Below are 27465 nucleotides of genomic sequence, written 5' to 3'. Positions count from 1 at the left end.
TACTTCTGAGTACTTATTCCGCTGCAAGTAGTTCTTCGCTAAGGAATTTCCTCACCCGCGAATTCCTCAGTGAAGAATTCATAAAAATCGCCTATTCACCCCCCCCTCTAGTCGATATAACGCAGTTTCACCGATGAATGTTGAGGCTCGCGGCGGGTATCGTTATTTTCTCACCTTCACAGATGATTTGGGCAGATATGGGTATATCTACTTAATGAAACATAAGTCTGAAACATTTGAAAAGTTCATATAATTTCAGAGTGAAGTGGAAAATCATCGTAACAAGAAAATAAAGTTTCTACGATCTGATCGTGGAGGAGAATATTTGAGTTACGAGTTTGGTCTTCATTTGAAACAATGCGGAATAGTTTCCCAACTCACGCCACCTGGAACACCACAGCATAATGGTGTGTCCGTACATCATAACTGTACTTTATTAGATATGGTGCAATCTATGATGTCTCTTACCGATTTACCACTATCATTTTGGGGTTATGCATTAGAGACAGCTGCATTCACATTAAATAGGGCACCATCTAAATCCGTTGAGACGACACCATATGAACTGTGGTTTGGCAAGAAACCAAAGTTGTCATTTCTTAAAGTTTGGGGTTGCGATGCTTATGTGAAAAAGTTTCATCCTGGTAAGCTCAAACCCAAAACGGAGAAATGTGTCTTCATAGGATACCCAAAGGAGACAGTTGGGTACACCTTCTATCACAGATCCGAAGGCAAGACATTCGTTGCTAAGAATGGATACTTTCTAGAGAAGGAGTTTCTCTCGAAAGAAGTGAGTGGGAGGAAAGTAGAACTTGATGAGGTAACTGTACCTGCTCCCTTATTGGAAAGTAGTTCATCACAGAATTTGTTCCTGTGACTCCTACACCAATTAGTGAGGAAGCTGGTGATGATCATCATGTAACTTCAGATCAAGTTACTACCGAACCTCGTAGGTAAACCAGAGTGAGATCCGCACCAGAGTGGTACGGTAATCCTGTTCTGGAGGTCATGTTACTTGACCATGACGAACCTATGAACTATGAGGAAGCGATGATGAGCCCAGATTCCGCAAAATGGCTTGAGGCCATGAAATCTGAGATGGGATCCATGTATGAGAATAAAGTGTGGACTTTGGTTGACTTGCCCGATGATCGGCAAGCCATAGAAAATAAATGGATCTTCAAGAGGAAGACGGACGCTGATAGTAGTCTTACTATCTACAAAGCTAGACTTGTCAAAAAAAGTTTTTGACAAAGTTCAAGGTGTTGACTACGATGAGATTTTCTCACTCGTATCGATGCTTAAATTCTGTCCGAATCATGTTAGCAATTGCCGCATTTTATGAACTCTGGCAAATGGATAACAAAACTGCAATCCCTAATGGATTTATTAAAGAAGAGTTGTATATGATGCAACCAGAAGGTTTTGTCAATCCTAAAGGTGCTAACAAAATGTGCAAGCTCCAACGATCCATCTGTGGACTGGTGCAAGCATCTCGGAGTTGGAATATACGCTTTGATGAGTTGATCAAAGCATATAGTTTTATACAGACTTGTGGTGAAGCCTGTATTTACAAGAAAGTGAGTGGGAGCACTACATCATTTCTGATAAACATATGTCAATGACATATTGTTGATTGGAAATAATGTAGAATTTTCTGGAAAGCATAAAGGAGTATTTGAAAGAAGTTTTTCAAATAAAGACCTCGGTGAAGCTGCTTACATATTGATCATCAAGATCTATAGGGATAGATCAAGACACTTGATAAGATTTTTAATGAATATGTACCTTGACAAGATTTTGAATTAGTTCAAAATGGAACAGTCAAAGAAAGAGTTCTTGCCTGTGTTGCAAGGTGTGAGGTTGAGTAAGACTCAAAGCCTGACCACAACAGAAGATAAAAAAAGAATGAAAGTCATTCCCTATGCCTCAGCCATAGGTTCTATAAAGTATGCCATGTTGTGTACCAGATCTATTGTATACCCTACACTGAGTTTGGCAAAGGAGTACAATAGTGATCTAGGAGTAGATCACTGGACAGCGGTCAAAATTATCCTTAGTGGAATAAGGAAATATTTCTCGGTTATGTAGGTGATAAAGAGTTCGTCGTAAAGAGTTACGTTGATGCAAGCCTTGACACCGATCTGGACGACTCTAAGTCTCGATCTAGATACATATTGAAAGTGGGAGCAATTAGCTAGAGTAGCTCCGTGCAGAGCATTGTTGACATAGAAATTTGCAAAATACATACGGATCTGAATGTGGCACACCCGTTGACTAAACTTCTCTCACAAGCAAAACATGATCACACACATAGCGATGTGAACTATATTATTGACTCTAGTAAACCCTTTGGGTGTTGGTCACATGATGATGTGAACTATGGGTGTTAATCACATGATGATGTGAACTATTGTTGTTAAATCACATGGCGATGTGAACTAGATTATTGACTCTAGTGCAAGTGGGAGACTGAAGGAAATATGCCCTAGAGGCAATAATAAAGTTATTATTTATTTTATTAATTCATGATAAATGTTTATTATTCATGCTAGAATTGTATTAACCGGAAACTTGATACATGTGTGAATACATAGACAAAAAGAGTGTCACTATTATGCCTCTACTTGACTAGCTCGTTGAATCAAAGATGGTTATGTTTCCTAGCCATAGACATGAGTTGTCATTTGATTAACGGGATCACATCATTAGAGAATGATGTGATTGACTTTGACCCATTCCGTTAGCTTAGCACTTGATCATTTAGTATGTTGCTATTGCTTTCGTCATGACTTATACATGTTCCTATGACTATGAGATTATGCAACTCCCGTTTACCGGAGGAACACTTTGTGTGCTACCAAACGTCACAACGTAACTGGGTGATTATAAAGGTGCTCTACAGGTGTCTCCGAAGGTACTTGTTGAGTTGGCGTATTTCCAGATTATGATTTGTCACTCCGATTGTCGGAGAGGTATCTCTGGGCCCACTCGGTAATACACATCACTATAAGCCTTGCAAGCATTGTAACTAATGAGTTAGTTACGGGATGATGTATTATGGAACGAGTAAAGAGACTTGCCGGTAACAAGATTGAACTAGGTATTGAGATACCGACGATCGAATCTCGGGCAAGTAACATACCGATGACAAAGGGAACAACATATGTTGTTATGCGGTCTGACCGATAAAGATCTTCATAGAATATGTGGGAGCCAATATGAGCATCCAGGTTCCGCTATTGGTTATTAACCGGAGACGTGTCTCGGTCATGTCTACATAGTTCTCGAACCCGTAGGGTCCGCATGCTTAAAGTTCGGTGACGACCGGTATTATGAGTTTATGTGTTTTGATGTACCGAAGGTAGTTCGGAGTCCCGGATGAGATCGGGGACATGACGAGGAGTCTCGAAATGGTCGATACGTAAAGATCGATATATTGGACGACTATATTCGGACATCGGAAAGGTTCCGAGTGATTCGGGTATTTTTCGGGGTACTGGGGAATTACGGGAATACGAGGAAGAAGTAATGGGCCAAGTGGTGGAAGAGAGGAGGCAGGGCGCGCAGCCCCCCTAGCCCAAACCGAATTGGACTAGGGGGCCAGCCCCCCTTTCCTCCTTTTCCTCCCTCTCCTTCCTTCTCCTTTTCCTCCTTCCTTTCCTCCTCCTAGTAGGAGTAGGAAAGGGGAGTCCTACTCCTACTAGGAGGAGGACTCCTCCTCCTGGCGCGCCATAGAGGGCCGGCTGGCCTCCCACCTTGCTCCTTTATATACAGGGGCAGGGGGCACCTCTAGACACACAAGTTGATCTGTTGATCTCTCCCAGCCGTGTGCGGTGCCCCCTCCACCATAATCCACCTCGATTATATCGTAGCGGTGCTTAGGCGAAGCCCTGCGGCGGTAGTATCATCATCACCGTCATCACGCCGTCGTGCTGACGAAACTCTCCGGCGAAGCTCTACTGGATCGGAGCCCGCGGGACGTCATCGAGCTGAACGTGTGCTGAACTCGGAGGTGCCGTGCGTTCGGTACTTGGATCGGTCGGATTGTGAAGACGTACGACTACATCATCCGCGTTGTTCTAACGCTTCCGCTTTCGGTCTACGAGGGTACGTGGACACACTCTTCCCTCTTGTTGCTATGCATCACCATGATCCTGTGTGTGCGTAGGATTTTTTTTGAAATTACTACGTTCCCCAACAAAAACTTCCCTGAATCTTAGGGCGTCAGATCCAATGGTCTCTAATGAGCTCCTGGACCTATGTGTAACTAAGAGACCCTTGAAGGGGCATTTTGCAAATTTTTTAGAACGCCTAAGATTACTGTTCAATCTTAGATCCAACGGTTCAGACGCTCCTAGAGCATGGGAGCATGCTTTCTCCCATAGTACATAATATTTAGGGCCAGTTTTTTTCGCCTCATGATTCTCCAGAATCTGATTTTGGGAAACTGCCCACAAAATCAATCGTCCAGTTCTTTTCTCAGATTCTGGCATGTGATTATTGTATGGGTGTGTGCTGAAATGTCTGCAACTTCCCTAGATTAGAATTGAGTGCTGAATTGCTAAGACTTGGTTATTTTAGATAGTTTCACGTCTAATATGAACACGAAAGCGAGATGCAAATCTCATAAAGTGTTTAATATTACAATTTAAAAGCGAGTTGCAAATATAATAAAAGTGCTTAATATTAGTTTAAAAGCGAGTTGGAAATATAATAAAAGTGCTTAATATTAAAATTTAAAAACGAGTTGCAAACTACAAAAAGAAGGACGACCTCAAGGTACAAAGTGGAGTTTCATGTGGAGCGTTAAGTGCTCGCACCTTCTCTATGCACACATCCATATAAATGGTATGATCTGCACAATCCCAATTTGCTTTCAGAGGCTTTAGTTTCTCCATCTAAACATCCATATGTGAGCGTTTTAATCTATACATTTTTTACTAAGAAGCCATCAATTCATACCACTACAAAATTCATACTAAGCAATACATCATACCAACTTTTCACTACATCCTATCAACCATAGAACTACCATTTATCAATCACTACATGTTCGCACCATCCAAATCAGCACACAACTAAGATACAATTTTTCACGGTGCTAAACATAGAGCAACAAAGAGAAATAGAGATATGAGAGGGAGAGAGGGTGGGGCAGAGAGGGCATACAGGAGGAGACAAGAGGCAAGGGACTAGAGGAGCTCACCAGCAATGGCGAGGCTAGCTCGGGAGACGGGGCTACCGGAGCTCCTACATGGCGGATTGGACGGGGCGACTGGCGTGGAGGTGAAGGGGATAGCACCTGAGGAGACGGAGCGACTGAGCGCGGAGGTTTCGAAGTTGGTGGCGGCGTGCGGGACCTCCCGCCGGCGGATATGACGTTTTTTTAAACAAGGCAAAAGATTTGCCATTTCATTGATTAAGAAAGAAGGTTTAGACAATGCCACATAGCGGCAAGAAAATAAAGAACTACTCTCGCGCCATTACAATACTCAAATGCTTGCCGCCCGCCAAAGCCCAAAGAGACAACTCCTCTTTAATCCTGTTAATAAGGACCACCGAAGGATAGGCCGTGTTGCGGAAGATTCTAGCATTGCGCTCCGACCAAATCTCCCAGGAGATGAGCATCATCAGCGAAGCAAGCGCCTTGGGGGATTCGCTACGAATATGAATGTTCTCGGTCCACCATTGCTTCACCGAGCCCCTCGTCATCCAAGCAGCGGTATTGATGTGATACATGCCAAGCCACTGGAGGATATCGTTCCACACGCGAAGGGTAAAACGACATTGGAACAGAAGGTGGGCCGCTGATTCCTGACTTTGCTTGCAAAGTGGGCAAAGACCGCAGTTGGGCCATCAAAGACGAAGAAGGCGATCTGAAGTCCAAATCCTAGTTTGAAGAGCAAGCCAAGCGAAAAATTTGCATCTCGAAGGAGCCCACACCTTCCACACCGAATGGACCATGTCCGACGTAGTAAGGCCCTCAAATTGCGCCTTATAAGCCGAGGAGGAAGAGTACAGACCGTCCTTGGTGAACTTCCCAATAATGGAATCCTCCATATCGTCAACAAGTGTGACCTGAGCAACCTTTTCCCAAAGGTGGGCGAACTGTTGGACGTGGTCGAGGGTTAGGCCATTGGAGATGTCAATGTGAGAGATCCAAGTGTTGTTAGAAAAAGCTTGCTGGACCAAGCAGTTTTTCTTTTTAGATAGAACAAAGATGTCAGGCGCAATGTCACGCGGGCGCAAACCATTCAGCCAAGAGGAGTTCCAGAATCTGGCGGTACGCCCATTGCCAACCGTGACTGTAGTGGCAGCTGCAAACAAATCTCTGTCCTCGTCCGTACAGGGCGTACCCATACCAATCCATGGTTTTGTGGGCTCTTTCCATTCAAACCAGAGCCACCGAAGCCTAAGAGCCTTGGAAAATTTTCCCAAATTGAGCACACCCAGGCCACCATGTTTCTTTGGCTTGCAAACAAGGTCCCAGTTAACTTTGCATTTCCCACCGAAGACCTTATCAGCTCCCCCCCAAAGATAGGCGCGACGAATATGGTCAATCTTCTTGAGAACCTCCACCGGGATATCAAGAGGCGTAATATGGTAAATGGCGATGGCAGTGAGGACAGCTTTGACAAGAACAGCCCGGCTAGCAGTAGCAACATGTTTTCCCTGCCAAGGAGGGAGCTTGCCAGCGACCTTATCCTCAAGGTGTTGAAAATGGATCCTCTTGAGACGCTTGCAGAAAGCGGGAGTCCTAGGTATCTCATCGGGAATGAAGAACGGACAGCCGGGAAAGGATGTAGAATATCATCAAGGTCAACGTTTTCGCATCGAATAGGGGCCACGAGGCTTTTGGCGCAGTTGGTGACTAAACCGGTAACCTCTCCAAAGGAGGCGAGAGAGGAAGCAAGGAATTGGACGTCCTCTTTGATGGGCTTGACAAAGATGGCAGCATCATCGACATGGAGCGAAGCACGGATGGTTGTGGCTCTACCACATAGAGGATGGAGGTGCCCTTGGGCCGTGGCTTTGTTGAGAAGGTGGTGTAGAGGATCAATCGCCAAAACGAACAACAGGGGGGATAGCGGGTCCCCTTGCCTGAAACCACGGCCATGCTTCAACGGATCACCCAACACACCATTGATCAAAACCCTCGACGATGCCGTGGAAAGGAGGGCGGAAACCCAGTCGCGAAATCTGCTTGGAAAGCCCAGATGCCTTAAAAGATCCAAGAGGAAGTCCCATCTCACAGAGTCGAAAGCTTTCTTGATATCGAGCTTGAAGAGCAAAGTTGGGGTTCTGTTGTGATGCAACTTTCTCGCCAAACCTCTCACATACATGAAATTATCATGGATGCTCCTCTTCTTGATGAAAGCGCTTTGGGCATTTGAGACAAGACTTTGCATGTGCGGGGCGAGACGCGAAGCCATCATCTTAGCTATAATCTTCGCAATGGCATGGATAAGACTAATGGGGCGGAAGTCGGAGATGCACTCCGCCCCATCTTTCTTAGGAATGAGGGCAATGTTCGCCGAGTTGAGCCAATGGAGGTTTGAGGTGTGCAAGCTCGAGAAGTGGTTGACCGCATTCATAATATCTCCTTTGATGATCTCCCAACATTCCTTGAAGAAGGCACCGGTGAAGCCGTCCGGTCCCGGAGCTTTGTCACTTGGTAGATCAGAAGATTTCCTTCTTGACCTCCTCCTCCGAGAAGGCAGCCCCCAGGTCTGAGAGATCACAAGCGGGGGCCGGGATATTACCCCAATTGATGTCAATGGTACGGGGCACACCCCTCTTGGTGACCTCCCTGAAGTGGTTTTGAATGATGGACTTCTTGTGCTCATGGTCGGTGACCCAACCGTTATTGTGCTTAAGACGATGGATGAAATTCTTTCGCCTTCTATGATTGACCCGAAGGTGAAAGAAGCGAGTGTTGGCATCTCCATCTTTGAGGTTGGTGATTCTTGAACATTGCCTTTTTCGCGCTTGTTCAAGCACGGATAAACTAAGCACCTTGCATTTGAGTCTCCTACGAATGTCCCGCTCATCAGCACTTAAAAGTCGGGTTTCTTGGGCCACATCCAAGCGAAGGATGATCTCGAGGGCCATGTGAATTTGCACCTTTGAATGCGCAAAAATCGTCTTGCTCCACTTTCTAAGAACATGACTTGTCTTTTTCATCTTTTGGAAGAGGATGTGATAGGGATCAATATGGTTCACCTCCTGGTTCCAAGCACCTTGGACAACCTCCTTGAATCTAGGCATTTTGATCCAAAAGTTTTCAAAGCGGAGCGACTTGGTCCTCGGAGGCCCTTTATCATTAGCAAGGAGGAGAGGACAATGATCAGAGAGCGATGAGGTAAGAGCGTGCAGGAGGTGAGTGCCGAACTGAAGGTCCCAATCTTCATTGCAAAAGAAGGAATCAAGCTTGCTCAAAAGTTGGGTCACTTCGCTCGTTACTCCAAGTAAATTTCCGGTTTTGAAGGTGTATCTCTTTTAACTCACACGCATTGAGGGCGTTGCGAATATGAACGATGCGGCTCCAATCAACATTCGCACGGTTCTTGTCTCTAGCTCGGTATATTTGGTTGAAATCACCATTGACCAACCACTTATCACCATGGGAGGGCTTCTCACTAACTAATTCTTGAAAGAAGCCATCTTTAAGATTGCTTCGTGTCGGGCCATAAACGGTTGTTAGCTTGAAGGATGTGCTCGAAGAGTTGATGGTGACCGTGGCCGAAAGGAAAAAGGCTCCGATGCTAACATCATGGACAGAGACAAAATTCTCATCCCAGAGAAGCAGGATGCCCCACGGGTGCCCAGGGCTGGGCGTTGAGCAAAGCTCTTCAGTCTATACCCCCCTAGAAATGCAGCAATGAAAGGGTCAACCAGCTCGAGCTTGGTCTTTGTAAACAGACAAGGTGGCACGGAGTAGTATTGGGGTCACCGGCGAACCTACATTGTGGCTGAATGGGCCATGGCCTGCCCAGACTTTTAGCAAAATTACAAAACTATATAGTACATAGGATTAGCTAATAAATACGGACCGCTCAAAAAAAAAAGCTAATAAATACGGAATACTGAGCACTACAAGGTTACGGCCTAAAATTAGCGTCAGCTTCAGTCTGGCCCGCCCAACTTTGCATTTGTAGCTCCATCACTGGCTGGGGCGTTGTCGTCGGCTGGCTCGAGGTGGCTCGTGGCGGCGTAGGGAACCCTAGCTCGAGGTGGTTGCCTGGTTGGGAAGGGACGAGTGAGGGAACGAACACGAGGCTCACTAGATCGATCGTTTTGGTCCTCGCTTGGTCTGTCCCGAATGACATTTTGGGCATAAATACTTTGTCCAATAGGGATACCGGTTGAAAACGAATTGTTTACTTTTGAGGGGCTGGCGAGAATCGCCAACTTTCGACGATTCTAAAATGCACCGCGGTTCTGTGTCGATTCTAGGCGAGTCCTATGTAAGAAATGAGTATTTTTACAATTATGATTTTCCATACCGTAATTCTTCATAATCAAGTAAAAAAAAAACTGGCCCTCACCCAGACGCCGACACACTAGCCTGCGGCCTCCCTCTCTCTCATCAACAGCTGCCACCTCTCTCTCTCTCCTGTCTACTAACTCATCTACAGCTGCCATCCATGATGGCATTATCTTTTACTCTTCCCCATACAACAGCTTTTATATAAACGCACACTCCCTCTTATCTCTCCCCCCCACCCCAATCCCACCTCACCCTGTTCGTGCTGCCTTCACTGCTCCCCCGCTCTGCACTCGCTCAGGTCAGTCTCAGTAACCCGTCTTTCACATCTCAATCCAACGCCGTGGCGCAAATGCTCAAATATCCTCGCGCCTTTTCGGGTCTCCATGTCTTTGCAATCTGAGCTTAGGGGCGCTCGATTTTCGAAAAATTAGCTCACAGGCGCGTACATTGCTGCATTTGGATCTGTTCTCCTAGTTCTTGGCCCAAGGAAGAACAGATCTTCTCGTTGTGTACTTTCGTGGTTCTTATTTTCAGCCGAAGCAACGAAATGCAGTGTAATTTTGGCCCCTGCTCTCGGATTCAGGAATGCGCAATTTGTTGGTTTTCCCTGTTCTTGCCATTGTTTTAGCTCTGGAGCAATTTGTTCCATCCATGATGCTGAGATCTGCAGGACGTAAGAGAACTGTTCAGTTCATGCTGAGTAGCAGTTTTTGCTGCCTTTTATTTTATTTTGGTAGGTAGCACATGTTCTGTAATGCCGGTCAATTCTGCTAGATCGGGTCTGGAATGTTTTTCCCCTCGTCATCTATATTTGTCCCTCTTGGTGATAGGGAAAGGCCCAGTACATTAGCTCTCGATGAAAGATCTAATTGAACCACAAATCCTTTCAGATCGAGAGGCTGCATGCTTCTTGAAATCTCACTAGTTCATAGTGCTGTGAAACGCCTTGCAATTCTCGGAAATTGTGCAGAAATCGGAAGAACCGCGAGTTACTGTTCCTGCATAGCCAGGAACCACAATTTAAAATCTCCTGTTATTGCCCAGTAAATTAAGTAATTACCGCGTTTTTGTGGGTGTAGAATTTGCAGACCAGGTAATTCAGGTTCTTGTGAAATAGCGCGAAAAGAAAATTCAGTGCTTAATTCTTTGTTGTTCTTGTGTGACCTCAGGGATTTTGGGCGAAGCAGGGGATCTTCAGGATGAAGCTCAGATCAGGCATTTTTACCGTGGCCATGCTCGCCATTGCCGTGCTCTCCTCCCCAGCATTCGCACAGAAGACGAAGAGCCCCCCTGCTCCGCCGGCAGCCGTCCTCCCACCGTCCCCAGCACCAGCACCAGCGCCGCGCCACGTGGACCTCGCGGACCTCCTGAGCGTGGCCGGCCCGTTCCACACCTTCCTGGACTACCTCCAGAAGACCAACGTCCTGGAGACTTTCCAGAGCAAGGCGAACGACACCAAGGAGGGGATCACCATGTTCGTGCCCAAGGACTCGGCGTTCGCGGCGCTGAGGACGACGACGTTCGCCAACCTCACCAGCGACCAGCTCAAGTCGCTGATGCTGTACCACGCGCTGCCCAAGTACTACTCGCTGGCCGAGTTCAACAAGCTGAGCAGCCTCAACCCGGTGGCCACCTTCGCGGGGTCGCAGTACACGCTCAACCTCACCGACAACATGGGCAGCATCCGGATCAAGTCCATGTGGTCCAACCCCAAGATCAGCAGCAGCGTCTACTCCACCCGCCCGGTCGCCGTCTACGAGGTCGACAAGGTGCTGCTGCCGATGCAGATCTTCAAGAGCGACCCGCCGCTGGCCCCTGCCCCCGCGCCCGCCCCCGCCGACGCCAAGACCTCTGATGACGCGCCTAGCCCGGCGTCGGGGAAGTCAGCGAGCGCGAAGGCCAAGGCGGGGTCCAAGAGCGCGTCGCCCCGCGCCGGCGTCAGTGTGGCCAGTTACCTGGCGGTGGCTGTCTCCGGTGGCCTGATGATGCTCTTGTGAGTGAGAGGCTAATGAGAGAGGTCAGTGGCGGGGTTCATCCGTGCTGCTTAATTTTTACTACATGGATTGTTTCTGAGTTCATTCTTTGGACATAGTAGGCGTTCTGCTAGGATTTGCATCATATATGCTTCTGTGGTTGGTCCTTGTTGATACTACTTGATATACTACTATTTTATTTGTGCATGTATGCAGAGAGTATTTCAGTACTCATGGCTCTAGAGCCAGTGGCTGATTCTTGTCATGCACATTTTTTCTTCGAAAAGGAGGATTACCCGGAAAATGCACAGGAGCTCCGCCCTCCTATATGAATATCAAATTCAAAAATACCAAAGAAACTCAAATAAATCTAGAATCTTGGGATATCAAACCTGGATGTCCAATCTACTTCCATGTGAAGTTTCGTGAAATAATAACAAAAAAGTATCCGAGACGAAGAAAATACGGTCCAACCTACTATCCACCCAAACAGTTTTTTTGGTACATAGGATTTTTTTGTCTTTTTACAAATGTCATTTCTACCCGGTGGTACATAGGATTTTTTTTGTCTTTTTACGGAGATTACCATGAATGTCATTTGCACGGGAGTAGATTTGACACCCAGGTTTGATATCCCAGATTTTTTTTATTTCCTTCGTATTTTTTTGAATTTAATGTTCATATAGGGGTTGAAGCACCAAAGAGCCAAAAATCCGCGTCCATATTAGCCCCTCTATATCAAGTGATGCACATAGCCACAGCCGTTACTTCTCATGTACATGATCTTGAAGAAGAAAATGACATGCATATGAAATACTCCCTCGTTTTCAAAATATAAGGAGCAAACATTTATTTTCAAAGTCAATTTTTATATGTTTGATCAAGTTTATCGCAAAATATATCAAAATCTAGACAACTAAATAAATAAAATATGAAAATATATTTCATGACGAATCTAATGATAATCATGTAGTATTTCGGATATTGATATTTTCCTTTGTAAACTTGTTTGAAGTTAGGGAAGTTCGACATTTTGAAAAATGAATACGCCTTATATATTAAAACATCATGAGTATTTATTCAGAGTAAACATTACAAAAGCTTGTACAAGGCCGATTTATCGGTTGATCACAACTAAAAAAAAACTTCCCACCTAACCATAATTTTGGGACAGTTTACTTCACACCACCCAAACAAAGTACTAGTCTAAGACTTTGGCGAAGGGGGTGGGGGACCTATCCGAATACCATGTCGTCACCCATGTGGGCAAAAACATCCTTGGCCATCTGCTGCAAACACGGACACACCTTCGTGAACAACAGATGGTGCTTCTGTCACTGAAGAGTGTACCACAAACAGAGCCAGTGCGTACATCAATAGATAAATTGTGGTGCAAACGATATATTACGATTGAAAACCAAGTCACTTCTACATAGCGAGTGCAACCAAATAAATGTTGATGCTGCCACTATAATAAACATGCAATACTTGTGTGAAACCCCATCTAGCCAGTGACCAAACATGTTTAGCAATATTACATGGTGGGTACAAGTTGGACACGACATCGATGAGGGTCCACGTACCACTCGCAAAGTCGCCTTGGAGGAAAATATGTTTAATCGTTTTATCATCTGTGACAAAGAAACATTGTTTTGCTTCCCTGCTAATTGCAACGAACAAGGTTATCCTTTGTCACTATCACACCTCGGCGTAGGTACCATGAGGAAAAAAAAACTATCTAGACGTTTTTGCAGTTCAAATGAAACCGCAAAACCCGACTCGGATGGGAAAACGCAGATGGTTCTCACGCGTGACGTTCCCAATGTGACCCAGATGGTGCAGTACATTGGGAACCCGTGCAAGGCTTAGGTGGTTGCCATTCTTAATCCGGACCCATCTTCCAGTACATGGGTAGTGCCAAGACAATGTATGTCCAATCACCAGTCTTACACACAAAATTAACTATTTACCCTGTATTGATATAAAGCATCACTGGGAGCAAGGCATGATGATGGTGTTAAGGCAACCAAGAAACCTACTTTGTTGTGTGCTAACACTTGGGACGCGTTTGATTGCTTGCATATAGGCCAACCAGACCCGTGCGGGAAGATTGTGGGCCGTTTGGTTGCGTGCGTTCACTGTTGGCCCTGCATAGCACGGAACTCAAAGCACCTCTCGGCATGTCTCGCTAGAAACGCTGGAATCGGCAGTTTCTCCAGAGCCTGGCCCACTCAATGCATGTGGGCGGCAGGGCCTGCACGCGAAGAGCCACGCTCGGGAAGCCGCGTTACTTGCCGAAGCGCCGACATTTATTACCCTCACTGCCCCCTCACCACTCCCTCTCCCCTCTCCCCTCTCTCCACTCTCACCGACGACGACGGTGGCGGTGGTGGCGTTCAGCACATCGGAGAACAACATGGTTACCTGCGGCCCCTTTCACCGGCATCTGCATCATCACCTCCGGCACTTTGGCAATGGTGGTAAGCACTTTTTTCACCACCTCACTTACTCATTCACATTCGATCCACATTAGGGGGGGTGGGGAATCGGGGTAAATAGCGATAGGAGTGATCATAACATCGTCATGAGTTCATAGTGCTAATAGATTTGAGGTTCCCGCACCGGATTCAATACAAGGGTAATGGGGGGGGGGGTTGGGGATAAATCTTACACAATAGTCTTAGTTCTTAGCCTTAGCGACCATGGAGGCGGTTAGAGCGGCGGGTGCCCTTGGCCTTGTTCTTGTCCTCGAGCTGCACCACCATCTCTTCTTCCTCGCCGGAGTCCAGATCGATTGGCATGCTTTGGTGTCCTGGCTCCGGCGCCCTTACAACCATCACCACCGCATCTTCTTCTTCCACCTCCATCGCCACCGCTTCTTGTTCCTCCTCCACCACCACCACCACAGTCCTTGTCGTGAAGTACGCTGCGGCACAATGGTCATGAGGACGCTTGTACTCTTTGTACTTGGCCCACCTTGCGCTCTTCTAAGTGCATCAAGTGCCCCCTTAGTGGTTTTGGAGTATTCAAGACAATTGGGTTGATGGACTAATGTGTTTGTGAGTGTACACATGTGTTATAGTCCCTGAAGTTTTGGTCTAACCCATGGAAGACGACCCGTACAAATGATTTTCTTCAAGTGAAGAAATTGGTACGACCCTTGAAGAAATCGATGTGAAGACTTTGAAGCTTGAAGACTTTGTTTTCATAGTTTCTTTCTTCTTATTTCCGAGTCATAGGAAAACTCGTACTGCTAAAGGGGTCTAGGTGAATCATAGTTCACATTTTCCAAAGTGATGCTCAAACCTATACATACACAAGCCGCTTCGAGTGAAGCCTTTGGAAATCTCCGGAACAGCTGATGACTTTGCTAGCGACAGTGACGAAGTCCATCTGGTCGCTGAAGAATTTGGTCACGATGAGGAGTTAGGATTTCGCCAGTGCGATCTGCCTATCATGAGGAAATTGAGTGCCCTGACGAAATTGAGAGTTCAATTTTCCGACCGTTCTTGCGCCGCATGCCAACTATCAAGTGGATCTTATCCTGACAATGGTCATTCTGAGAAGGGCATTTATGACAATTCATGTCGGGTTGCCCCTGGCTATAAATAGCCGCCCCCACAACCAGTTGTTGGTTGGCTGCTCTAGAGAGAAGTTGACACATGTCATTTGAAAGCAACCCATCATCTGATGACTTTGAGGGAAACCAAAGTGAGGAAAACCCAACCAGAGCCAAAGTGATTGAGCATCACTGAAGAGATTGATCTATGTGATCCGACGCCTGTTACCTTTGAAGACCGTCATTCTACCAGACGATTATGCGTCATGTTCTGAGCACCCAAGAGTAATTGTGGTGTGCCGGTGAATAGGTCTGTGAAGGTTTTGGAAGTCTACCTTGAAGACTTAATTACCACGAGAGATTAGGCGAGGTCTAAGTGACCTTGGCTCAAGAGGAATATGGTGAGGACTAAGTGTCCTCCGAGTTCGTCTCAGCCGGCTCAACCAGATGTACAGTTGATACAACAACTGGAACTGGTCTACCAAATCGATGTGTCTTCAATGAGCCTACCTGGTTTCAAATTTTCTCACCCTTACCTTACTTATTTTCGCTGCTGAAGAATTGTGATCTATCCTCTGAAAAAATTGAACTGAAGACTTTCATCATGTTGTTTATCATTTCTTCAGTTCATCTTCCTCATGCGTGTATGCTTGTATGATTACATGTTCTTCACCTGTATATATCTTATATGCATGCTTTCTGTTACTATGATGATTTAGTTCTCTCGCGTTTCTATTTCTTCACTCCGATTTTCGTGAAATTCACCAGTGTTTGACGAATTTTTAAAATCTTCCATTCACCTCACCCCCTTGTGGGAGTGATTTAACCACTTGGAGTTTTAGTTATGTCGACCACAGGTATGATCAAAGTCTCCGTTGCGTGCCCCATCTTTGATGGCACAAACTATCCTCAATGGAAGGCTATGATGCGGTAGCTTCTCCTATCGATGAACAGCGAGCTATGGACCATCACTAAACTGGGACTGGCGGACCTCTGTAAGATGGCAAACGCTGATGACATTCGCAAGTACACACAGCTGGATGCTCGAGAAAAGTACATCATCTGCTCTTGCCTATCCAAGATTGAGTTCATCCGCATCACCATTTGAGCAATGCAAAGCTCACTTGGGATAGGATCTCTGATGTCTATGAAGGAGTTCATACTCGTCAAGATCCCTGGTTTGTTGAATTCAAGAATTTCCTCAAAGCACAGGAACATGAATCTGCCTCAACATCTTCACCCTTTTGCCTTATGGCTAAAGGCACTAAGGTACCTCAACGTCCTTCATCTTCCTCAAGTGAAGGTGAACGTGATGAAAGCATGACTCCTAGCTATTCTAAACTTGCAAATATTGCTACTAGGCAAGAAACTGCTATGGAAAGAATTCAAAACCTGTTAGATAAATGTGACGACCCGTTGAAGGATGAAATGGAACATTCTCAAACCACGACTGATGATCTTGAGCGTCTCTAGTCAAATATGATGAACTTGAAAGTCGTCATGTGGCCTTCTTAGCCGATCACGAGAAACTGTCCTATGAATTTCTTCAAAGGAAGCAAGATCTCGAGAATCTGAGAGCATCTCATGATGATCTTTAGAAACAGAATGATTCATTACTCGCTCAATAGATCAGTACCGCCTAGGAAGAACTTGTTGCACCATGCTTAAAATGCCTTGAACGTGAAAAATGCAAATTCTTCGGCCGAATGTTCAAATGCTTCAACTACTGCTATATCTTCAAATATTTTTGTGGTTTCAATCCCCTCATCTGAGGAGACCACAAGTGTTACTGACGAACATGCATGATTGAAGGACTTGTATGTCATAGGCATGTACAATAGCCTCAAAGGGCACCAAACTCTTTGTGATGTGCTCAAGAAGCAGATTCTGAATAGGAATACTAGGAAAGAGGGTATTGCTTTTGAGGGAAAGCTCAATGCTGATGGGTCATACTAGAAACCTGAGCAGTATCCCAAAACCACATGGGTTGCTGCAAAAGGAGCTCCAGTTGATCCATCCACTTTATCTGGTTACAACTGTGATACTTCACATTCTTCAGACGAGTAATTTAACTCCAATTACCAACTATTCAAAAATCAGAATGGTGAAGTATTTGCTAGATTTGTTGGCACTAACTGCAGGATCGGCCCCCAGTGAAGAAAATATGGGTGCCCAAAAGTCTTCTCCAAAATCTTCAGGTGAATGCCATCATGACACCACCAAAGAAGAAGAAAAACCCAGGGCAAATTCTTCACATGGACCAAAGTCGTCAAATGGACGTAGACCTACTTATGGTCGCACTAATGCTTCTTTGCAGGGAAACAAATAGCGATGCGATGAATATGTGCATCATTCTTCAAATCCTTATGTTCACAAATCTTCAAAGAATTTCTCTGTATATTCATTTGAGTACTATAACCCCCCTTTGAAGAGAAATGCATATTCGTCAATGCCGAAGTTTTCTATCAATGCTCTGCGCTACATTGCTTCCACTATTAAAAAAAGACACATCCGTGACATTTAGGCCGAACGATTTATTTTCTGTCATGCTTATGACACTTCTATGACGATAATTGTGACAAAACGCGGTATCATCATAGATGTGGTGGGCTCCTACTTCTATGACAAAAAATCATGACAGAAAATGGGCTTTTCATCCTAGGTGGGCTGGAGACGCAGCTGCATGACATTCTTTGGGCCGTCCATGACGGAAAAAATCATGGTAGAAGCGAGGGCAAGGAAAATATTAGGGAGTTCCCGGTTACGGTGGGTGGTCGGGGCCGAGCGATGCACTGTGGTTTGCGCGTTTCTCTCGTGTACGCGCGTGTGTGCGAGGCGTTGGCTAACTGAACCCGAGCGATCGCGCGTTACTGAATTCGAGTGATCGATCCCTTGGTTGTTAACTGAACCAGAGCGATTCATTCACTGCTGATTGAATCGGAGCAGTTTCTTCGATGCGACTGCTAACTAAACCGAGCGATCGATCACTGCTGCTGCTTACTGAAGTCGATCGAGCCCCCGTGTGAGACATAGCCAGCCAGTGTTGGGTTGCCTCTCGATGAATAGTGATTGTTGCTACCGTGTGCGCGGTACGTAGAACGAGTCGAGATGTGGTGAGTCGAGCCGGTTGGTTGGCTGTGGATGAACAGTTCCCGGTGGGGGTTGGATGAACAGGACCCTGTGGAAGTAGGCCGTTGCCGCTGGATGAACAGGACCCCGAGGAGGCCGCCGCATCCCAACCGGTTGGGGGTGGATGAACATGACCCTGTGGAGGCTCTATGAACAGTAGCCGGTGGAGGCTGGATGAACAGTATCTCGTGGAGGCTGGAGGAGGTCGACGGCGGATGAACAGTAGCCTGTTGATGTCTACTACGCAACTTTATTCTTGTAGACTCGTGTTGGGCCTTCAAGCGCAGAGTTTTGTAGGATAGTAGCAATTTTCCCTCAAGTGGATGACCTAAGGTTTATCAATCCATGGGAGGTGTAGGATGAAGATGGTCTCTCTCAAACAACCCTGCAACCAAATAACAAAGAGTCTCTTGTGTCCCCAGCACACCCAATACAATGGCAAATTGTATAGGTGCACTAGTTCGGCGAAGAGATGGTGATATAAGTGTAATATGGATACTCCCTCCTTCCATCTATATAGGGCCTAATGCATTTTTCGATACTAACTTTGACCAAGTGTTAGAGCAATAATATATGACATGCAAGTTACACAAAGCATACCATCAAATTCGTACTTGAAAGGAGCTTCCAATGATATAATTTTCACATTATACATCTCATGTATTATTAATCTTATCAATAGTCAAAGGCGGTCTTTAAAAACGCATTAGGCCCTATATAGATGGAAGGGGGAGTAGTAGATATTGATTTTTGTAAGAGTAAGAATAAAAACAGCAAGGTAGCAATTGATAAAACGAAGCACAAACGGTGTTGCAATGCTTGAAAATGAGGCCTAGGGTCCGTATTTTTGCTAGTGCAATCTCCCAACAATGTTAATATAATTGGATCATATAACCATCCCTCAACGTGCAACGAAGAATCACTCCAAAGTTCCTATCTAGCGGAGAACATAAGAAGAAATCGTTTGTAGGGTACGAAACCACCTCGAAGCTATTCTTTCCGATCGATCTATCCAAGAGTTCGTACCAAAATAACACCAAATAATTTTAGATTCATAATACTCAATCCAACACAAAGAACCTCAAAGAGTGCCCCAAGATTTCTACCGGAGAAACAAAGACAAGAACGTGCATCAACCCCTATGCGTAGATTACCCCAATGTCACCTCGGGAATTCGCGAGTTGAGTGCCAAAACATATATCAAGTGAATAAAAATAATACCCCATTGTCACCACGGGTATTCATATGCAAGACATATATCAAGTGCTCTCAAATCCATAAAAGTATTCAATTAGATAATACGAAAGCTCTAAGGGAAAACTCAATTCATCACAACAAGGTAGAGAGGGGAAAACACCATATGATCCGACTATATTAACAAAGCCCGCAATACATCAAGATCGTGACATCAATATTATCTACCAAGAGATCTTTAACCATAGCAATACTAGGTTCAACCTTAATTTGCTCAGAAGGTGTAGGTGTTCTAGTATAACTCTTACGAACCACAGTTGAAGCTTTAGCATGGTCCTTTATTCTAACAGGGAATGGTGGTTTCTCAATATAAGCGGTGGGAACAATAGGATCAACATTATAAGTAATAGTTTCTTCTTTAACTTTAATAGGTTCAACTAATTTAACTTCAATGGGAGGATGATATTTAAACCAATTCTCCTTAGGGAGATCAACATGAGTAGCAAATGATTCACAGAAAGAAGCTACTATCTAAGAGTCAAGTCCATATTTACTCCTAAAATCACGAAAAGCATCGGTATCCATAAAAGATTTAACACAATCAAACTTAAGGTTTATACCTGACTCCTTACCTACTCGAGATCCCAATCTTCAGAGTTACGTTTAATTCTTTCCAATAAATCCCATTTGAATTCAGTATCCTTCTTCATATAGGAACCAGTACAAGAAGTATCGAGCATGGATCGATCATTATGAGAAAGCCGAGCATAAAATTTTGAATAATAATTTCTCTTGAGAGCTCGTGATTGGAGCATGAATATAACATTGACTTAAGCCTCCCCCAAGCTTGAGTGATACTTTCTCCTTCACGAGGCAAAAAATTATATATATAATTCCAATCACGATGAACCAGATGCATAGGATAAAACTTCTGATGAAATTCCAATTTCAATCGGTTGTAGTTCCATGATCCGATATCATCCAATAGCCTATACCATGTCAATGCCTTCCCCTTCAAAGATAAACGTAAGACCTTCTTCCTGACAACATCCTCGGGCATACCTACAAGCTTAAATAATCCACAAACTTCATCCACATAGATTAGGTGCATATCGGGATGTAATGTTCCATCTCCTGCATAAGGATTAGCTAGCAGTTTCTCTATCATACCCGAAGGAATTTAATAATAAATATTTTCAGTAGGTGCAGTAGGTTGAGGAGCAACTAATTGTGGTTCCGGTCGAGGTGAAGATACCCCTAACAAACCCCTCAAAGGATTATTTTCCATAGTAACAAGTGACAGTAAATTTCAGCACACTATATAAATGTTTCCTTACGAAATTCCACTTACCAAAGGCGCTTCAATCCCCGGCAACGGTGCCAGAAAAGAGTCTTGATGACCCACAAGTATAGGGGATCTATCGTAGTCCTTTCGATAAGTAAGAATGTCGAACCCAACGAGGAGCAGAAGGAAATGACAAACGGTTTTCTGCAAGGTATTCTCTGCAAGCACTGAAATTATCGGTTACAGATAGTTGTGTGATAAGATATTTCGTAATGGGTAACAAGTAATAAAAGTAACTAATGTGCAGCAAGGTGGCCCAATCCTTTTTGTAGCAAAGGACAAGCCTGGATGAACTCTTGTATAATGCAAAGCATTCCCGAGGACACGTGGGACTTGTTGTCAAGTTAGTTTTCATCATGCTCATATGATTCGCGTTCGTTACTTTGATAATTTGATATGTGGGTGGACCGGTGCTTGGGTGCTGCCCTTCCTTGGACAAGCCTCCCACTTATGTTTAACCCCTCTCGCAAGCATCCCCAACTACGAAAGAAGTATTAAGGTAAACCTAACCATAGCATGAAACATATGGATCCAAATCAGCCCCTTACGAAGCAACTCATAAACTAGGGTTTAAGCTTCTATCACTCTAGCAACCCATCATCTACTTAAATACTTACCAATGCCTTCCCCTATGCCCAAATAATGGTGAAGTGTCATGTAGTCGACTTTCACATAACACCACTAGAGGAAAGACAACATACATCTCATCAAAATATCGAACGAATACCAAATTCACATGATTACTTATAACAAGACTTCTCCCATGTCCTCAGGAACAAACGTAACTACTCACAAAGCATATTCATAATCATAATCAGAGGAGTGTTAATTATCATTAAGGATCTAAACATATGATCTTCCACCGAATAAACCAACTAGCATCAACTACAAGGAATAATCAACACTACTAGCAACCCACAGGTACCAATCTGAGGCTTTGGAACCAAGATCGAATACAAGAGATGAACTAGGGTTTGAGAGGAGATGGTGCTGGTGAAGATGTTGATGGAGATTGACCCCCTCTCGATGAGAGGATCGATGGTGATGACGATGGCGATGATTTCCTCCTCCCAGAGGGATGTTTCTCCGGCAGAACAGCTCCGCCGGAGCCCTAGATTGGTTCTGCCCAGGTTCCGCCTTGAGACGGCGGCGCTTCGTCCCGAAAGCTTCCTTCCTATTTTTTCCAGGGTAAAAGACACCATATAGCAGAAGATGGGTACCGGAGGCCTGCCAGGGGGCCCACAAGGTCGGGGCGCGCGCCCTACACCCTTGTGGCTGGCTGGTGGCCCCCTTTGGTACTTTCTTCTCCCAATATTTTTAATATATTCCAAAAACATGCTCCGTGAAGTTTCAGGACTTTTGGAGTTGTGAAGAATAGGTCTCTAATATTTGCTCCTTTTCCAGTCCAGAATTCCAGCTGCCGACATTCTCCCTCTTCATGTAAACCTTGTAAAATAAGAGAGAATAGGCATAACTATTGTGATATAATGTGTAATAACATCCCATAATGCAATAAATGTCAATATAAAATAATGATGCAAAATGGCTGTATCAACTCCCCCAAGCTTAGACCTCGCTTGTCCTCAAACGAAAGCCGATATCGATAAGTATGTCCGCATGTTTAGAGATAGAGGTGTCGATAAAATAAAATACGGACATGAGGGCATCATGATCATCTTTAGAACAACAACATATAATTCCGTATAATTTCTTATGCTAAAGTAACAATTCATTCACAAGGTAAAGTATGAACCATAAACGTCATTGAAAACTAACAAACTATGATCGGAGTCATTGAAGCAATTGCAATTTATCATAACATCAGAAAGAGTCAATTTAAGAGCTTTTCAGCAAGTCCACATACTCAACTATCATTTAATCTTTCACAATTGCTAACACTCACGCGATACTTTATGGGTACAAAGTTTCAATCGGACACAGAGAAAGATAGGGGCTTATAGTTTCACCTCCCAACTTCTTACCTCAAGGGTAATGTCAACAATAATACTTTATGAAAACCTACATCCGAGTGGATATATATATCAGGATCTCTCCAACACATAGAGCTTGCCAAAGGAAAAGGTGTAAAAGGAAAGGTGATGATCACCATGACTCTTGCATAGAAGATAAAAGTAAAAGATAGGCCCTTCGCAGAGGGAAGCAGAGGCTGTCATGCGCTTTTATGGTTGGATACACAAAATCTTAATGCAAAAGAACGTCGGTTTATATTGCCGCTTGTGATAAAGACCTTTATTATGCAGTCCGCCGCTTTTATTTCTTCCATATCACAAGTTCGTATAAAGCTTATTTTCTTCACACTAATAGATCATACATATTTAAAGAGCAATTTTTATTGCTTGCATCGATGACAACTTACTTGAAGGATCTTACTCAATCCATAGGTAGGTATGGTGGACTCTCATGGCAAAACTGGGTTTAGGGATGTTTGGAAGCACAAGTAGTATCTCTACTTGGTGCAAAGAATTTGGCTAGAATGAGAGGGAAAGGCAAGCTCAACATGTTGGATGATCCAAGACAATATAACTTCTATTCGGATATAAGCAAATATAACTCATTATGTTGTCTTCCTTGACCAACATCGACTTTTTAGCATGTCATATTTTAATGAGTGCTCTCAATTACAAAAGATGTCCAAGATAGTATATTTATATGTGAAGCCTCTCTTTCTTTATTACTTCCTATTAATTGCAACAATGACCAAAACTAATTTTGTCAACTCTCAACAACTTTTATTCATCATAATCCTTATATGTGAAGTCATTACTCTCCATACACAACAAAAAAAATACACTTCCGTGATGATACATGTTTGTCACAGTAGGTCGCGTTTTTTCTCATGCATGTACATCCATGACAAATTTATGACAGAATCAAGATAGTCATACCTGTGCTGTCGTTGAAGTGTTCCATGACATTACCAAAATTATCATCACGGAAGTGTCCACTTCCATGACGATAAATCGCGCGTCACAGAAGTGCTTTCGTCAAGGGTGACCGACACGTGGCATCCACCGTAACGGAACGCCGTTAAGCTATTGGGTCCGGTTTTGGATCTGATAACCCGTTAACAGCCCCGACCAATGGGGATTTTCCACGTGTAAAATCATCATTGGCTGAAGGAAACACGTGTCGGCTCACCGTTGGGACAGATGTCATCCACTCATTGGACCCAAAGCGCCTATGATACGTCGACACGTGGCACGGCCCAACAGAGGCCCATTCCTGTGAAAAGGCCGGCCCGTTTGACTTGGTCAAAAGGTGGCGGGCCGGCCCATGACAAGCCTGTTAACGGCCTGTTAGCATATAGCGCATTTACAGCCCGCGAACCCAGGGCCCGTTTACGGCCTATCCGAATTAGGCCTAGTAGCGTCATCTGGGCCGTCCAATATAATTCCAGTCCGTTTTAACTTCCGGCCCATGTATTGCCCATGAGGTCTTTTGGCCCATCTGAGGCCCTTAGTAACCCTCGGCCCGTGGTAAAACTGGTCCGTGATGAATAGTGTATCACTTTATACCCATTAACGGCCCATTATACCGTTGGGCTGTTTCCAGCCCATGTTATCTTTCGGCCTTCTTAGGGCCCATTTATTCTTTGGCTCATTTCCAACATTCGTTTACTTGCGGCCCGTTACAGGCCTTTTCTGCTTGTGGGCCAAATTCAGCCCGTGGATACAGTCGGCCCGTTTGTGGCCCATTAATCTGTTGGGCCATTTTCATAGCATCATCAAATACGGCCGTTTAACGACCCGTTATGGTCAGCCCATAAAACTTACGACTTCCACTCTAGCCCGGTTTACGGCCCCTTATACGGCCCGTACAAGGCCCATAGATGAGACGGCCCGTAGAAGGCCCATTAACCCGACGGCCCACAGAAGGCCCATTGACCCGACGGCCCACAGAAGGCCCATTGACCCGATGGCCCATAGAAGGCCCATGGATCCGCTGGCCCATGGAAGGCCCAATCCGACAGCCGATAGAAGGCCCACGGATCCGACAGCCCATAGAAGGCCCACGAATCCGACGGCCATAGAAGGCCAGGGATCGTCCGTCCCGTAGATGGCCCATGGAACGTACGGCGTGTGGAGGGCCATGGTCACTACAACGTTTGGGCGAGTTGGCCCCTGTTTGAACGATATAGCATATTCAAAGAATTATCCTACTCTATACTATCACTTCTAAAAAAACATACACTATACAATAAAGAGACTAAGGCATAGAAACGTAGAATAATCCTACACTATACAATAAAGAAATTACAGTCGATTATACCCACTGGGCATTATGGTTCGGCACCAGTGATAATAAAGCATACACAAACAGCAAATTACATACACTGGGCGAATATAGCTCATACATCATGGACGCGCATCAACATAACTTACCATTTGAACTATAATCTCTTCAGAAAATAGGATTGGCCGGATTTAGATAGCAGAAATTTTAGTCTGCAAAATCTCCAATTCCTTCGTTGTTACCTCAGTGTCTTGTTTCATTTTTTTGACTCCTACATCTAATACCTGCATATCCAGTCTCAACTTGTTGATTGTACGTTCAGAATCATGTACACGTTGTCTTGCCACCTCTAGTTGATGCTCGAGAACATCAGCACATTCCAATTCCAATCCATATTCATTCGGTAACGGCCATGCCGCACTGCTCGCAGATCTTTGTGTTGATGTCACTTCATCCTGAAATGTTTCTGTAAGTACACATGACTAGGGCAAAAATATAGTTACAACAGTGAAGCGAGCAAGACAGACTATTTTGTACATGGCAAAACAGGACTAACAATAATGTTACACGTCATGAAGCATAAGCAGGTGATATTTTAAAAATTATAAAAAAGGTAGTCTGTGCAGCCTACATACAGAAATCTCTCTTAGCTCACTAGAGGAGCATGATGTTGGGGCCCAATCCAAAGCACAGACAACTTACAAATTTAGACAGCACGTTGCGTAGAAGTAAGCAAGCTGTTGGCCATTCTGTAGCTCAATTAAAGTCTTAGGGAGCATAATGAACAACAGAGGATTTCATACAAACATACTACAACAAGCAAAACTATGCAATCATTAGCCTAATATAAACTAGATTGTGCGCCTCATTCAATAATAGTTGGTTAATAGACTTCAAAGCTTCAGGCACACTTCGGCAGAGTAATTAAATGGTAAGGCCTTTAATTATGTCAACTAATAGTTATACAAGTATCCAACATTAGGCATCATTCTTTGGGCATCTCATTAACTGAGGACAAATAAAGCAATTGAAAAGATCAAATTAACTATGCCTGAAACAAACAAGGAATTGAACTGTTGAGTTGGATACAGTGACTTACCTTAACAGGTTGAAGAGGCTCAGCGCAGCTCCTACTTCTCTTGCAAGGCTCCTTCCTAACATCTTGTACTTGGAAATCCTCAATCTTATCTTCATTGCACCCCCTCTGCAAGGTGACACAAACTAGTTACTCGTCTCCTTGGAAGATAAATATGCATACTTTCCAGTCTGTGAACACAAAAGGATGAGATTATAACAAAACAACACCACATAATGAAACATGCCGCATCTCTTGCACTTGCACAGAATGAAATGAGCATTTACTATGTGTGCACTATGTAAAAACTAGGCATACCTTCGAACTGGACCTCCAGGTACTCTTGGAGAGCCTACTTTAGTGTACATCCAAACCTTTATGTCACCTATGAGTTAGGAAAGACCCCACTACAGAAGCCCTTAGTGTTTAAATCATTGACAAGCTCTGTTAGAGTGTTAGGTCAACAACAGCAAGTAATCAAAGCAAACAGTCCTAGTATGGCTGGCTGATGCAAACAAGCAATTGGACAGATGTGTGAGCAAATCATACATATCAAGAAAAGAAGCAAAGAAGGAGGCTTAAAGACCATCACTTGACTGACCAGATTTAAGGGGCATTTAAACATCATGTGCAACGGATGAACTAACATAAACATTGCATATTCCAGATTCTACAATGGAATGCACATGTATTAGGTTATGCCATGTATGATGATGCCTAAATGTACACTATAGCAGGCAGGAGTGATTCATCATTGCACGCACAATTGAATTGCAGGTTAAGGGCCAGTTCTATTCCGCCTTTTCAGGGCTTATTGTCAAAATAAGCCATAAAAGATGTAAAGAAGTCATTTTGAGTTATGGGCTTGGGCTTAACTAATTTTGCTTTGGAGGGGGGTGTTTCGGGTAGAACCTCACTAAAAATTGAAGGGAAGGGGAATAGTGAAATGACTCTGTTGTCTGCCTATATTACACTCAAAATGCAACTGGTGACTCCCGCGTCACACCTCACCCTCAAGTAAAAACAAACACGCAAGCATTCATTGCCCTGCCCGCTTGCATCTCCTCTCCCATTTCCCTCTACCTCGATCCCCTGCCTGCAGCACTAGGGTTCCTCCAGCAAGCCGTCGCCACTGGTCCCATCTGGCCTGGTCCTCGACGATGCTTTGTCTAGCTAGGCTACATGGCTGGCGGGTAGGGGCAAATCTCCCTGGCTGCTCCTCCCTCTGGTGCCGCCCCTCATTCTCATGGTCTCCAGCAGCTGCTCCACTGTGGTTCGTCCAACGCACTACTCTGGCAGGCGCTGCACAACTACGGCTGATGCCACACTGCGATAGAAGGCACCTTATTCCCCCTCCCCACTTCCCAGGCCGTGGCCTTGAGGTGCTGTTGAAGGATGAGCTCATCCAACAAGGTGAGGATCTCCTCTGATTTTTTGCCAAAT

General features: G+C 44.6%; 2 protein-coding genes across 2 annotated transcripts; one reads left to right on the top strand and one right to left on the bottom strand.

Moving 5' to 3' along the window:
- Window positions 1-7683: 7683 nt before the first annotated feature.
- On the bottom strand, window positions 7684-9941 carry LOC141027046 (uncharacterized). The gene is made up of 3 exons (XM_073503967.1): window positions 9930-9941; window positions 8512-8860; window positions 7684-8408 (listed from the first exon to the last, which is right to left on the bottom strand). The coding sequence occupies exons 1-3, from the start codon at window positions 9939-9941 to the stop codon at window positions 7684-7686; spliced, it is 1086 nt and encodes a 361-aa protein (XP_073360068.1).
- Window positions 9581-11696, top strand: LOC109747473 (fasciclin-like arabinogalactan protein 7). The gene is made up of 2 exons (XM_020306522.3): window positions 9581-9791; window positions 10663-11696. Exon 2 carries the CDS (start codon window positions 10693-10695, stop codon window positions 11488-11490), a length of 798 nt encoding a protein of 265 aa, XP_020162111.1. The 5' UTR covers window positions 9581-9791; window positions 10663-10692; the 3' UTR covers window positions 11491-11696.
- Window positions 11697-27465: the final 15769 nt, after the last annotated feature.

This window comes from Aegilops tauschii, chromosome 7 (assembly GCF_002575655.3).
Source record: "Aegilops tauschii subsp. strangulata cultivar AL8/78 chromosome 7, Aet v6.0, whole genome shotgun sequence".
Lineage (NCBI taxonomy): Eukaryota > Viridiplantae > Streptophyta > Magnoliopsida > Poales > Poaceae > Aegilops > Aegilops tauschii.
This window is presented reverse-complemented; position numbering and strand designations above follow the sequence as displayed.